Genomic DNA, 15,361 nt, shown 5'->3' with positions numbered 1-15,361 from the left:
TAATATATATCAAGGAAGGGAAGTAGCAGCAAGTCTACCAGTGATGATAAGATGGGTAGGAATTTCAAGGGTAATTTCTGTTGAGTCAAACGTCCTGGGTTTGTGCCCCCCTGAAATTTATACATTAAAGCCCTAAGCCCCAATTTGACAGTGTCTGGAGGTAGAGCAAGGTCAGGTTTTAGTGAGGTTGTCTTCCTGGGCTTGTAGATGGTCCACCTTCTCACTCACTTTGCCCTTCCATGGCAGGGTGGGGGGTGAGGAGGGGTGGGGGAGAGAGAAGGAGAGAGAGAGAGAGAGAGAGAGAGAGAGAGAGAGAGAGAGAGAGATGGGTGGGGGTTGGGGGACAGATGCTGGCCTCTCTTTGCTTATAAGGACCCTAATCCCTTCTTGGGGGCCCCACCTTCATCACCTTCCAAAGGCTCCACTTCCTGATCTCAGCATTCCAGCCTCCAGAAGTGTGAGAAAATAAATGTAGGTTATTTAATGCATCTACCTACATTTTTTATGGCAGCCCAAGCTATGAAAGACATTAGTAAAAAAACTTTAGGGTTTAAAAAATACTCACACTGGAACGGATGTCTTATCTGTGAAAACGGGTTTTTGTCTAACCAGTTGTCTGCTTTTGGGAGGAAGTTGTGTCCCCTTGGGTAGTTCTCCAGTAGAAAGGCTCTCCACTTGAGAAAGACTGAGCTTCTCTGGAATGGTGGTATCATTCATATAACCCAGTGTCCTTTCTGATCACATGGAAAAGCAGAACACGATACTGTTTATGCTGGCACTGAAACAAACAAGCCCATCCCTGGGGTCTAGAATCCAGGCTACAAGTTTGGTTTTTTTTAAAATTTAAAAACAAAATATAAGACCCAATATATAATGGTTCAAATAGTCATAGAGTTGTCAATTAAGTCTCAAGGTTTATGAGCCTTTGAAGATTATGAAGACATTGTCCAATTTCACTCCCTCTGCAGAAATGAAATGGCAGCTGGTGATAGGCTTACCTGAAGACAGTAATATTCTCTCCTCGATCTGAGAGCTGACCTGATGTTCAAGAGACTTTCGAATCTGCTGAATGTTAGGTATTTGTTTTTCTCTCTCATGTCTTGCGATTTCCACGGACCTTAATACTTTATTCAAGTATTCGCTTGGAATACCACGTACATCCTGCAGGAATAAAACGCTCTGTCAATCAACTATCCTGGGATGTTTTTCTCATTTCATGGACATGAACATTAATTGGGCCAACGTTTTGTCCTTAGAGCAGCAGGTGATACCTCAACATGTAACACACAGGCTTGGCCCCCAAAGGATCTCACAGTTTAGGTGGGCATGGAAGACACGTGTATGATAAAACATGACAGGTTGGCAAGATATGAGTGTAGCACCCATGGCACAGAAGACAATAAACCAGGACTGATAAAACAGAAAGGCAAGGTGTGTGATACAGACTGAATGAGTCCGCGAGGGAGGGAAGCCACAGGAGGCCCCTGTGGTGTGAGAAGCCTCAGGGGAAAGCTGGGCTGTGCCCTGAAGAATGGGCAAACAAGTAGACAAGAATGAGTCAAACAAGTAGACAAGAGCTAATATTGATTAAAGAAAGGCAAAAGAGTCTTTGAGGCTATTGGAAATGATCAATCTCTTGAACTGGGTGATGGTTACAGATCATACACACGTGTATGTACAAATCTGTATATATATTTGTACATACAGATAATTTGAATACACACAAATGTAGGCACATGTGTATATGCACATTTGTATATGTATAAAAACATATATATATGTATAGGGGCACAAACATATCCCCCACGCAATGTACACATAGGCACATGCGTGTAAACACAGAACTATGTACACAGTAAAAACACACATCTGTGCACCTGTTTATACTCATTGTAGATGCATGCACCTGTGCACATGCATGTACACATCGGCTTTGCATACACACCCATACATGCACGCAGGGATATGCAGACACACATATACGTACAGGTATATAAATTCAAGTTGTTCAGTTAAGATTGATGTATTTTATGTATGTTGATAAAATATGTAAAGAGCAGTGAGCATAAACAACAAGATGTAAAAGAATTATCAATCTGGCAACAACAAGAAAAACAACCCATTCAGTCATTCATTTAGCAGGTATTACATACAGGCTGATTTTGTAAGCGGCCGTGATGTGAGGTTAAGTATTGGAAGTAAGCAGCACCATAAATACCTGGATGGAAACCCTGGCTCCTTCTTTTCCAGCCATGTCACCTGAAGCATGTTATGCAACCTCTCCAAAATGGAGTTAGTGCTGTCACTTGCCTCACAGAGTTGTTTCTTTGTTTAAGTGAGCTCATATTTGCACCTGTCTTAGAAAGGTGCCAGGCACAGAGTAATGCTAGCTCATGCTTCAGAAATCATGTCACCTCAGTCTCCAGGCTGCGAATGTGGATAGGACTGACAGGTTACCTTCTTTGCTCTGATCCTTCCTTACTTAGAAAACAAAACGAGCAAGTATTTCAAAAATGAATGCACTTACTGCATTAATCCCCAAGGTTTCCAGTTTCTCCACCAAACTTTGCTCCAAGACAGCTTTGATTTCCTTCGTGAGGGTGGGGTTATTCTTCAAGGTTTTTCTTAAATGTACCTTGTTGTTATTTAATTTCTGTTCATTTTCTCTTCCTGAAATAAGGTTTTTAAAAAGTACATTAACAAAGTGTGAAACAAATACAGAAAATGGCAAAACACAACTCTGAACGGCAAGGAAAGATTTGTAATGTCTTTGAATTTTGGGACATTTCAGCCATTCAGCACAATATAAAATACTTAAGTATCATAACCTTAAAAACTTCAGACTCTTTCCGATCACTTAATCAAGTTATAGCTAAATAATGCAAGAAACGAACATGTCTAAAGAAGGGCAGTGAAAAAAACTTATTTAGAGGTTTATTATTTTATTCCCAAATTATTTTACTATTCCCTGAAGAATTATTTTACTATTAAATTATTTTACTATTCCCTGAAGAATCCATTTCTCCTAAATTCAAAATCATTTTATGAAGAAAAAGCCCGTTTTTTTCTTGAGTTGTTATTAAGCAACACATTTTGCAGAAGTTCATATAAAGTTTCAAAAGTGAAAACTAACATTCCTCTCGAAATATTCACTGAAATGAAAAAGAAATGGACTAAAGTCTCAGGGGAAGTATACTTTGTTTAAAACAACCCATCATTTAAAATAATGAAAAAAAAATTGGTCAGATTCTCCTAACTGTTCCTTCCCTAATCCTCCTCTCTTACTCCCTACTAAAAATGTTTTTTGTTTTTTTGTTTTTCCAGAGAACATGGAGAGGGAGAGCGATTGCCTGACCTCTGAAGAACTGACTTCTATGTCAAAGGAATCTGGGGTTTGATGAGAGACCAACGCTTGCAGCTCAGCCTGAGCGGATGCAGAGCCAGCCCCAGGAGACAGGCAGCAACGGAACAATTATTTTAGAGTCTATTCTTGGAACAGGGGTGTTCACCAAAAAGGGTGGCATAAATGTCGGCGCTTTGGTCTGGGGGTACTGGGGGTCCCCATATAGTCCATTATTCCATGGTCTCCTCCATCTCAGTAGAAGGGATTTTTAGGAACCATAGCACATGGATTTGTAGATTTTGAAGAAAATGATTTGAAACGGTTCCTAAGCCAGAGTTCTAGTCCAGCAGTCAAGAGTATTTCTGATTATGAATAAACAGTTTTGCTGGAAGCAGAATCAGTCAAATTACTATGGCACATTTAATAGGAACAAGGGAGACTGCGTGGAGATGCTGGTCTATACTCTGCTACTGCAGCTGGCGGAGTCAAAACCAGGAATTTTCATGATTATACAGGGTTAAAAATCAATGTGTCTTAAAATTTATTTCCTCAATATTCCTGCTGCTGTTTTCCCACTCATGTTTTCCAATATATTTTTTAAAGATTTATTTATTTATGCATAAAAGAATTATGGTACAGGCCAGAGGTGCAGGGGTGTGTGTGAGAGGATTCACCAGAGACAGAGTGGGGAACAGAACAGGCAGATGGACTGAAATACACTGCTGCAGGGAGCAGTGGGTGAGACAGGAGAGGTCTGCTGCATCATGTGGGTAACTCCCTGGCTGGGGATCGAACTGGTAATGTAGAGGCTGCAGATGGCTTCATAGTGCTGCATCTTAACACTTTGTACCACCAAGGAGGCCTGTTTTCCAGTATTCTTAAACCACATAAACATACAGAAATAAGCACTTCTGTCCTAGGAGCTGGTGATCCCTCAAAATCTAGAGGGCCAGGCTGCAGTCATGGCTGTGTCCTGGGGTTTGGCTGCTCGCTGGTCAAGACTGCAACTATCTGGGGTTACAACTACCAGGAGGCGCTGAGACAGAGCCTGGGAGGCATGGCACGGCCACTGCCACACTTTGCAAAGGGAAACAATGCAACAATGCAAAGGGAACCAGGGGCAGGACTAGGATGGACAGGAGCTGCGCAGAAACACAGCCTCAGAGAGGCTTCCCGCCCTGTCTGCTCTGGGGAAGAGGGGCCACATGCAGGGGCACAGCGATGGGAGAAAGGCTTGGCCATGGTTTGCTTAGACGAACGGTTAAGTTGACGAATTCATTGGTTGATTGGTCTAGGTCACCCTCAACCCTCATGACAAGTTCATTGTGATGACCGAATTCCCCAAATGACCACTCATTGAACTTCTGCTCTGCGGGATGGTGTCCCTTCTGTATAGAAATCTGCCTATAGAACTAAAACTACCAGAAGGGGTGGGGAGGGAGCACAATGGATGAGGGTGGAGGATTACAGGTGGTTTGATAACACCTGAAAGGGGAGATTCTATCCTCTAACAATGTTCTAAACTAATGTTACCCCAATAAAATAAAATAAAATAAAATGGAGATAAAATAAAATAAATAAAAATAAACTTTTCCCTCTGTCCTTAATTCACTTTACATGTTGGCGCTTGCTTTGGACTGCTCTATGAATGATTAGAAAACCCGTGGGTTCCCTTCCGAGGAAGGACTCATACAAGCTGGGATTAGCTAATGGACGTGAAAGGAAAAATCCCGAGTGGACAGGAAAAAAAAAGTTTTTATGTAAGGGTGGAATCAACCCCTTGAAAGCCAAGCACAGTGGAAGATTTTAGTTAAAGCAGGTATTACTCACTGAGATCAACAAGACAGAACTTTCTAGAGAGCAACATTTCCTCTCCTTAAAATCTTAATGCATGCACAATGGCCCACACGTGTGGTCAGTTACATCAGACATATAAAAAACTGTAGTGCACAGCTAGCTGCATAAAAACAAAACAAACCACAGCTCCCCATATCAGAAATTCTGAGTTGGGAGGGACTTTATCTAGTAATCCACTGCCTCATTTTTCAGAAGAGGATACAAAAGCCAGAGAGGTAAAGAGACTTCCTCAGAGATCACCTAGCTAGCTCTTGACCAGCTGGTCTTCCTACATCACTTTGTTTTTTTGCATTAAGCTACAGAAAGGAGAAAACGTAAATGGCAGTTTCAGTTTTGAATTAATTCAACTTGCTGGCCCATGAGCTCCTAATCCCCCTTTCAATTCAACTCGAGTGTCTAATAATAAAGTGACCTCAAAGATCCCTCCTGGCCCTCACGTTCTAATCCTCATAGAACCACAAGATCGGTATCTCTAGCAACTGCCAAAATGGAAGGTTGCAGAAACACTCGTGTGTGAAGTAACTTCTTGATGAGGGACATGGTATTTTTGCAAAACCCTTGCAAAAATTCACTTGCACAGGGGAAAATTCCTCTTGGAATCTGACTTGTTTTCTGAATGTGAATTCTCCTTCCTGGGGCTGTAGTTTCAAAATTGTGGGGCCTTTTTATGAGCCCCTGGACACATTTCATAGATTATTCAGAGAATAAGGAACTCTGTGTTCACGACATCAGTAAGTGACACTTGTTTGATATACAGAGTGCGTCACTGGCAAGTGAAATGAACAGATGCATCATGTCATGTTGCAGAAGAGCTCCAGTGTAGCCTTGTAAACAGTTCGTGAAAACTGGAGAAAGTCCAGAGACCACACGAGTTGTAACAAATATTTACACATTGAGGTAAATAATTTTATTTCTCTTCCTACCAAAAACTGACAAAATCAGAGCCCATACAAATATTAACAATTTGTTACTTCCTAAAAAGAACGTGATCTGTAATTAAGCATCATTACATTAAGGAGAAAAGTGCTAAATTGATTCAAATATAACTGATCTACAAGGCGAGCATTTGAAGACTCTTTGTAATTAACCAAAATTCACAGACATCAAAAACTGATAGAAAATAATTTTAGAACTGCCAAATAAAATGCGAAAGCAGAAATAATGTTCATTGTTACCAGTAACAGCGTCCATATTCCAAAAAGATATTACTTGACACATAAACCACACTCGGAGCTTAGAAATTATGTTTTTCTTGCTATTAAAAATAATGTGCGAAGCAGGTACATGAACCATTCATTTCACAGATTGGGGCAAGAGAAAAAACTACTGTGATCTGAATATTTTTGTATCATCAGATAATCCAAAGCAAACTAGCTGCCCTGATTTTGACACAGCACAGTATAAACCACTTGATCAAATTTTCAAGTCTTGGATTTTCACATCTAAATAAGATCCTTGCCAGGATAAACCTGGATCAAGCCCTTTGTTACCTTTTTCTTCCTCTGAAAGTTCTTCTATTGGTTCCAGTATGTGCGATGAGAATGCCTGTTCTATTAATGAGGAAAAATAAGAATAGTACAAATAGGACAACAGCAAAGTAACATCAGTTTTCTTTCAAGCAATTCTGAAAGATAATTCCACAGTATTTTAATCATGCCAACAATAGAAAGAATTTACTGGGGGAAAAAATATCGAGGCTAGCAGTGAAAGCCAGTCTCTTTTTCATGGTTTCTTCTCTTCCTATATATTTTCCATTAACTCCATGCTCAGAAAATTAAAATCTTAAATAATTAAATGAATATTTCTCATTCTTCCACCTACTGCCTCATTGATTCTTTGAAGGCACAATGACACAACTGTAAAAGATCTTCCTTATCCCGAAAAATACTTTCCTTATAAAATATTTTGATCATGCAGTGATCAAACAACTGAAAATATTGTCATTCCTCAAGATAAAAACATTCAAAATTCCCACTGGGTCCCCAAGCTGCATTGCAAGACCTGGTCCTACTCCTGGGTGAGGGCAAGGTTGAGCGATGACAGGTAAAGAAGGGTTTCCCCAGGACTGGAGGGGGAGATGTGGGTTCTGGGTGACTCCCAGGGAGAAGTCACTGTGCATCCCCAAGGAAACCCAACGGACAGCCAGGACAAAGCCAATCCCCATCCTATCAACTGAGAGAAGTTTCCTCTAGGAGGAGGGAGGTATGGGCCCCTGGTCAGCCCTCAGGCATTAGGCGCAGAATGAAATGCAAGCAGCAAGCCTGGCTGAGGAAGTGACAGCTTCCCTCCTCGGGTCAGCACAGAGATGGACTCAGGATGCCTCCCCTGAGAGCATTCCACCTGCACCTGCCAGAGGCTGCTCCCTCCTACCGCTGGACACCAGAATGGTGGCAGTTGAGGGTAATAATGGCCAGCAAGTGCTTACCGGGGCTCAGGCAGAGATCATAGAGCTTTAAATGAACTCTCTCAGATTTCATAGCCCCTGCTTGGAAGGTCTGGCTTTTAATTGATTAAAGGGTCTCGCTTGTACTCTATGTCAGATATGCACACTCACACATAAATGTACACACAAGTAAATACACGTGCACATTTACAATATTTAGCTATGTAGAGACTGGCTTGAAGAGACTGGCCAGAACGTAGCCATCCTACCAATCGTTGACGGTAGCGGAGCACTGCATCTTAAAAACTTTGCGATGTACTTTGGAACTAGCCTGTCAGTAAGCAGGAGCCCACTTTAATTCTGAAGCATGAATGCTCCCCAGCCAGCAACCCCAACCCCTGAGGAGCATTTAAGTCCATCCATGCATCACTGCTGCTCAACACCAAATGTGTGCTTTCAAATTTCGAGATTTTTAAATTACACAGACTATTTTACTAGTTCGAACTGCTGAAAACAGAGATTTGGGGAGGATGACTAATTTCAGTTTTTTAAAAGTCACAGGGTTTGTATTCTCTTGCACGTCTTTAAACATTTTCTTTTCAAGAAATGGCAAAAATAAGGTATGAGGAAAGGTTCTATAAAACCTCACAAAATCATCATATGCTTTATTTGTCATCATCCTGGGATGGGGACAGCCCTGTGACAGACTTCTCTGGGGTCAGCAAGAGTCTCCGGGGTGCTGGTTCTGGGGATAGGTAGGTTCCCAACTGGGGCTCTGGCGATACAGGGTGAGATGGACCAGCCCTAGCTGCAGAAGCCAGCAGGGCCTGCTGCTCTCCTCTCGCAAGACACAGGTCTAGGCTCCAAACCCTCCAGTTCCTGTCCTGAGCTGAGATCTCCTGGGTGTAAACTGAAACACAAGGGAGGCTTGAGCTTCCGCTTGGAACTTGCTGGAGCCTTCCAGAAAAATCCTTACATTAGACTCCTGCCGCTGCCTCCAGAAGGAAAATTCCCAGATCTCTACACGGCCCTCTTCCACGCGCTGCCCTCTTCCACGCTGTGACATCGGAACCTGGCAGCTGCGGTCAGTAGGGCTGCTCAGCGTTCCCTGCTCCAGAGGCCCGGCCTCCCTCGCTCCTCTATACCTGCCCCAACGTCTATTACGAGGCTCCCCGAGTGGCAGGCAAGGAAACGGAAGCCTAATGCTTCACGAGTCCACTGTGAGTCCAGACTCTCCCTCCAAGGTCCGGGCCTCCCCACTGGGTTTGTCTCCTGGAATTCTGCAGCCCACTGTCCTAGCTCACATGTTCACCGCTTCCCTCACCCTCGGCCCCCATCACCTGCACAAGCTTCCCCTCAATTCCGCTGACCCTCTGTTGTACCCACCCCCTCCTGTCTCATCACCTCAACCCAGTTCCCAGTGAGGACTGGCACTCGACTAACGGCCTCTGCTGCAGCTACACTTGGACCAGGGTCCCCTTCTGGCTCAGGGTTGCCCGAGTATTGTACAGTAAATCTCCCCCCCGCCAATCCTCTGCCTCAGTGTCCTGTTCTCGGGGAACCCAAGCTACAGGGCCAGCAGCCGTCATGTTTTTCATGGTAAAGGAGCTCACCAAGCTTTGAGGTGAGGTCATCGGACTAATTAACTTCATGCAGCTCAGGACTAGCCCTTCCCGCCCTCAACAGCCAGCAGGTCAGCCTGCTCCTTGCTCCTACCCATTGAGATGCTCACAAACCAGCTTTGATCCCAGCCCCAGGGCTGGCCCCCTGCCAGGTCTGGTTGGCATTTAAAACTAACATTCCAATCCCAGCAGATGCCAGTCACCGAGCATGGCCGGTACCTGCAGCCGATGGGGGTGGGGCCACTCGCAGCACAGTGCTTGAGAACCGATGGTTTGTTGGGGCCCCTGAATGAACCCGAGACAGCTAAACAGACCTGCTGTATGTGTCCTTTGTGGGGCAGCCAAATCATAACACCAAGGGAAGGTGGACCTCATGTAATGTCCTACAGGGGGCTAAGGCTCACAAAGTGGAAAAACGAACACTACAACAAAACCGAAACACAGTGTGGAAGCACAAAGCGGAAGCGGCCTGAACGCCCTGCAAAAGCCACCCCTGGGAAGGGGCTGTGGAGAGACAGCGGCCTGACAGAAGGAAGAGCGGCCAGAGATCGTGTACCTGCACAGTCACTATTAAAAGCCAGCACACATTTTGACTGATTCTGATCCAGAGGTGGGAAATCTGCACCTTCTAAATACTTGCAAATACTAACATCCAGCAGGTGGAGAGAATTTATGTGTGCCAGATGGCGAACACAGACACAAGTGCTCGGGAACAGACACACCTGAGGTGATCTTGGTGGGTGAGGCAATGAGATACAAGAGACACTCCATGAGCCAGTCAGTGAACAAAAAGGACCGTTCCAGAGGGCTCTTATGTGGCCCTGGATGTTTATGGAGATAAACAGTCCGGCTCCACTGCCCATGGACTGAAGACTGAAATTCAAAGACTAAAAACAAAAGTGGACTGAAGCAACCACTAGATTCCAGAAGCAGCTGCGGGTGAGACAGGAGAGATGGTCCCTCTCCTGCCGTCATTTGTTTATCGCACAGCCAGCCATAGGAAAACAAGGTATTATAAAACAGCCTGCAGCAATGGATCAGTACCTCCACCATGCTGAAAGAGAATATGGCTACAGTGTTCGCCCTAACTGTCAGATCACATTAATTGCGCATTAATCACATTAATTACTCCCATCAGCCGCATGGCCTGGTCCAAGAACAGAGTCCTGGCCACGGTTTCACGTAATGCTTCCTCCTTTTTCCCTTTGGTTTCCATCACATGTCTTGTCTAGATTTTCCCAACTAATCGCTCTAGCTATTTGTTTAAAAAGGGTGACTTGCCGCCACGCTGAAAGTTAAATAAACAATCACATGCCTGTGGCAGGTGCTGGTTGGCTGGTCTAGTAGAAAGTCACCCTCCTGCCCAACACCTAGGATGCCCCCCGCCCAAAGTCATATCTGATCAAAGCACCGCTTCAAGTTAAAATCTCTACTGGTGAGTGCAGCCACATGCCCATTTTTCTCTATCAAGGCTCTGGGAGGTGGGGTTGGTTTGTGACGGTGTTACATAAGGAGACTGCTGCTTTAATGAATGGCTTCACATTCACTGCAGTGTTTTCTGCCTTTGCCTGGTGACCCCGGCAGAGGCACTTTCAGTTAATAAGTCAGCTAACTCAGGGCGGAAACCACGCGTGCAACGCTGAGACTCTGTTGGAACTCACCGTGTGTCATCGCTGGGATCGCTGGGTTGGGTTTGGCATCCACCATCTGTGGGGCTGGGGCGCTCACTGAAACAGCACAGAGAGAGAGAAAGCTCACAGGGCTCCAGCATGAAAGCAGGAGGGTCTGACTGTGATGAGGACGGGGTGTTCCTCCAGGGAGTCAAGACATATACAGACCATAAGGGACAGACACTGAAGATGACAAAAATACGGCCACCTAATCTAAGCCATTTCACTGCATCATCACTCACCCATTCAAAACAAACAAGTCAGTGTTTTTTAGTATATTCAGAGTTGTGCAAACACAGCCGCTATCTCATTTTAGAACATTTAGGTTAGTAAGCACCCACTCCCCCACCCCCCAAACCTATACCCATTGGCTGTCGCTCCCTGTTCGTCCCTCCTCCCAGTCTCTGGCAACCATGGATCTAATTTCCATCTCTGGGCTGAATTTGCCTGTTCTGGACATTTATATAAATGGAATCCTACACCACGAGGTCCTTCATAACTGACTCACTTAGCACCATGTATTTTCATGGCCAAATAGCCATGTATGGGCAGATTACATTTTACTCATCCATTCATTAGCTGATGAACATTTATTCAGGCTGTGTCCACTTTTTTGGCCATTAGGAATAATGCTGCTATGAACACATAAGAGGAACCAAATTTTTTAAAACCCTAGTCACTGGGCTGAAGAAGGCACAGATTGCATCACCGCCTTTAGAGTGGAATAGTCCTGATTCCTAAAGGCTCTCTATTTTAAATTTCCCCCAGGAAATCAGATTGCACAGCCTCCCTTTCCAATACTTGCTTGATAATTTTTATCTGAGGGTCCCCTCTGGGCTATTTGTTTACCAGCTCTCTCTACTTGATTGAGGTAGATCCTTAATTCTTACCCTACCCTGAATTGCAATTATGTGTAAAGAGCTAACCATTCTGGAAATAAGGCCCTCAAGCCCATCTGCAGCTTGCACAATATAAGCCAAGGTTTGCAAATGACAGCACGTGGAAGCCAACAGAGTTTCACTGGAACACGACATGGTTCCAACATGGTGCCAGGTATAATTAAAATACAAGCAATAATAATTTAGGGGCTTTTAACCATTCCACCCTTCTCTGAAACATGCTTTGTTCTTTATTTCGTAAGATGTAAGTCCAGCTGCTACTCTCCCTGCAGCACTTGGCGCTTAAATTGCCCTCCTGTCCTCAGCACCCCAACCTCTCCTGGAAGCGGCTCAGAAGGTAAAATTATAAAAATCATTAGCATTTCCAGTCCGTTGGCCAAATTCTCACTCTCACATTCCTTCATCACCTGCAATGTCCTCGCTCAGCAACCCCCTCCATCCAGGCTCCCTGGCTCTGGCGTTCAGGCCCTTGTTCCCACGCACGGCCCTCACACCCTCAGTCTCCTGCTTCCTTCCTTCCTCCCAAGTTTCTTGCCTCCCCTTGCACTTTCCTGAGTGGAAATAAAAATATCCCAACTATTCTATTACTAGGAAAACTGTCTGCAGCTAAACTGCACAGATAACATATTTTGGGATGACAGCTGAGTCCTGCGTAGAGAGTCACACCCAGACGCCCACTGAGCATGTGAGGGGAGGGTCGGGGTCCAAAGCCTGGGGCCCCAAAAACCCCCATGAGGCCACTATGGGGCGGCAACCACACACAGTGGCACCGTCACACAGCGTTACCTTGTGAAAGCCCAAAGCGTCAACTGGAGCAACAGCAAAGACCCTTTCTATCAGGCCAACCACAAAATGATGGGTCTGGCTAACCAGAATCACCTTGAGGCCATGTGGCTCTTCACAATCTCGCGTTTTGGAACCAGGTCAAAGCCAGGGCTCAAAAGAAATCAATGCAGGGCCTCCCTGGTGGCGCAAGGGGTTAAACACAGCAGTGAAGCTGTCCGCAGCCTCTGCAGCATGAGTTCAATCCCCTGGCGGGCCAGGGAGCAACCCACATGGTGCAGCAGACCTCTCCTGACTCGCCCGCTTCCCCGCTCTGTCTCTGGTGGGTCCTCTTGCCCACCACAGCTCTGGCCTGTACCCCAGTTCTTATTTATTTATGTATGCATAAATAAATAAATCTTAAAAAAAAAGTAATCTCCAAACACACTTGTTCTCAGAGAAAAGCCTCTAAAAATAGTTAAGTGGTGTGTAATGGTGTTATTAGTACTTTAAACATATCTTTAGGCACCCAAGCCTATTATAGAAACTTACTAGGTACAGCTGAGGCAGTTGGCTTGGAGTCATAAATCTGCCAGGTTAAAGGACTCCCTGAAATAACAAAAAGTTTAATGAATAACAAAAATCACAAGCTATGGGTTACATACATATATCCTCTCCATAACCCCCCCAGAAAATAATGAAAGAAATTTACCAAATTATAGCGACTCACCCACAAGAATGAAGATGTTTAACATGCCTCTGTTTACAGTGTTTTCCCTAAAATTAGTTTTCAGTCCACTATGTGCACGATGAAGAACATATGCAGGTATCCCTCACTACGTGAACGCTCACTATTAGAAGGGTAGTTCCAATCCATCTCCACACGAGAAGGAAACCAGTGGGCGTTCAGCGTTCTTGCTCTTCCCCGGCCCTCGGAAACAGGCAGGAACCCCAGCCTGACCAATCCCCAATTGGCTTCCATTAAGGAGAATTCCTTAACAACCTGACACGTGCAGACACCCAGAGCCGGATCACTCGAAGAAGTTCCAGCAGAAGGCAGGCTTTTGTGATTTCCTGTGAGACCCTACATTCCTGTCCCCCACCTCCCTTCTAACCTAGATCTTGGATGGTGCAGAGATGGGTGGTGATCACTGCTACTATGTTCAATACATGCCCACTACGCTTGGACACAACCCCACGCCACCACAATTGGAATAACACCACAAGCCTCTATGGTATTTTAAACAACAAAGAGTTTAACATCAGTAATAATAGCTAACAGCAGCGAGTGTTTACCAGGTGCAATTTATACATGTTCTCCCGTGGGATCATGACGAGCCTGCGATGCAGTGATTATTGATATTCCAAAATATCAATAATGATATTGAGGTTCCTCATTTAGGGATGACATAACTGAGGTAGAGACAAGGCTGCAATGGGCCAGGGACAGGACTTGAACCTGGTTTGTCTCAGACCCTGTGCTTCTGATTGTAACTCCCGCTTACTGAACAGCAGGTAACGGCTACTCAGTGTGTATTCTGAGCAAACCGGTATGCTGGTTTAAAAAAAAAAAAAATTAGAGACCACTCAATGACAGTTTAGGTCTTAAAAGAATTTTTCTCAAGTCTCTGGATTGGGGTAACAGATCTAACCCAGAAGAATGGCATCTGAGCACCTGAGGACCGTGGGGTCCCTCATTCTGCTACTGTCCAGAGGAAAGCCCACCTTCCCACTAGCACCCTGGCCCACTTACCTTTGGGTTCACTGATACTGCTTACTGGTTTACAGGCAAACTCTTTAATCTGCAAAGAAAAAGTCTTTTAATGATAACATGTTTGAAACTAGATGGGAACATATAGGACCATGGACAGTTGAACACCGAGCGAATGAAGCTTTCCACTAAGTCCTCCAAAGACACTGGACACAAGGACAGTACCGAGAAGGAGACAAAGTTTTCTAGAAACCGGATTTGCATTTGGCTGTTTCTCAAAGTAGTTACCCAAAGAAATTCGTATCTACCCACACATGTGTTTTGAATTCTTACTGAACAAATCTGCTTGCTCTACCATATTGTAAAATATCCTTTAAACATTTTATTTCATTGGATTTGCCTTCACAAACCACCTCAGGGGAGGAAACAGCCCCTCGTCTTTATCTTATTCAGCTTACAAACAAAAACACACATTCTTAGAGACTTGCATGGCTTAAAGAAACACAGACTCGGTTTACAGCCAGGCCTACCTGCTGTCTCTGAGTGATAATCAGCTCATTCTGTTCCTGGAGTCTCTGCCCTAGCTCTTCCATCCTTTTCCTGTAGAAAACGTTACTTGCGTTTAAATCATCTATCATTGAGGTTCGAAGTTTTTCTATATGTGACAGGAGCTGGAAAAAAAAGCTAGGTAAGGCATCCACACCTACTCCCTGCAGGCACAATGTCTTCATTCCACAGTCCACCTGCCCACGCCTTGCTCACTCTGTTGGCCTGACATCACCCGTGCACAACAGCCATGGACTAAACCTCAGAATACTCCATGGAATAAACTGTGCAGAGGAGACTCTGGTGCACAAGGGGCCTCATCTCTGCTCCTGGGGTGCGTGCGACCCAGGACAGACCTGACAGTGTGACCCATAAGTGACCTCAAACACCCAGCATCACCCAGCAAGCGACAAGGATAAGCAATGCCAAAGGTCACGGCTTCTTCCCAGAGCAGCTCTGATGCCAGGGGGTGTGTCCTTCAAACATGGGTGACGCAGCTCAAAGGTGCCCTTCCTCGTCCAGAGGGCCTATCTTCATTATCTATGTCCAGCAACTAGCACAATCTCTG

General features: G+C 44.7%; 1 protein-coding gene across 4 annotated transcripts in view; it reads right to left on the bottom strand.

Moving 5' to 3' along the window:
* The window catches only part of DZIP1 (DAZ interacting zinc finger protein 1), a 42,383-nt gene that overhangs the window by 5,427 nt on the left and 21,595 nt on the right, over positions 1–15,361 (bottom strand). For 2 of the 4 annotated variants that reach the window (XM_037528791.2, XM_037528790.2), the window contains exons 8-15: positions 14,778–14,918; positions 14,290–14,338; positions 13,089–13,145; positions 10,867–10,932; positions 6,691–6,750; positions 2,528–2,670; positions 999–1,161; positions 566–734 (exon numbers count right to left, since the gene is read on the bottom strand). In XM_037528791.2, the coding sequence (XP_037384688.1) occupies positions 566–734; positions 999–1,161; positions 2,528–2,670; positions 6,691–6,750; positions 10,867–10,932; positions 13,089–13,145; positions 14,290–14,338; positions 14,778–14,918 (848 nt within the window). The remainder of the gene's footprint in view (positions 1–565; positions 735–998; positions 1,162–2,527; positions 2,671–6,690; positions 6,751–10,866; positions 10,933–13,088; positions 13,146–14,289; positions 14,339–14,777; positions 14,919–15,361) is intronic. The other 2 variants (XM_037528788.2, XM_037528789.2) reach the window with 2 other exon arrangements.

Source organism: Talpa occidentalis, unplaced genomic scaffold, assembly GCF_014898055.3.
Source record: "Talpa occidentalis isolate TD23 unplaced genomic scaffold, MPIMG_talOcc4v2.1 talOcc4.5, whole genome shotgun sequence".
NCBI lineage: Eukaryota > Metazoa > Chordata > Mammalia > Eulipotyphla > Talpidae > Talpa > Talpa occidentalis.
Note: the sequence above shows the minus strand (reverse complement) of the source record. Positions and strands in the feature narration are given on the sequence as shown.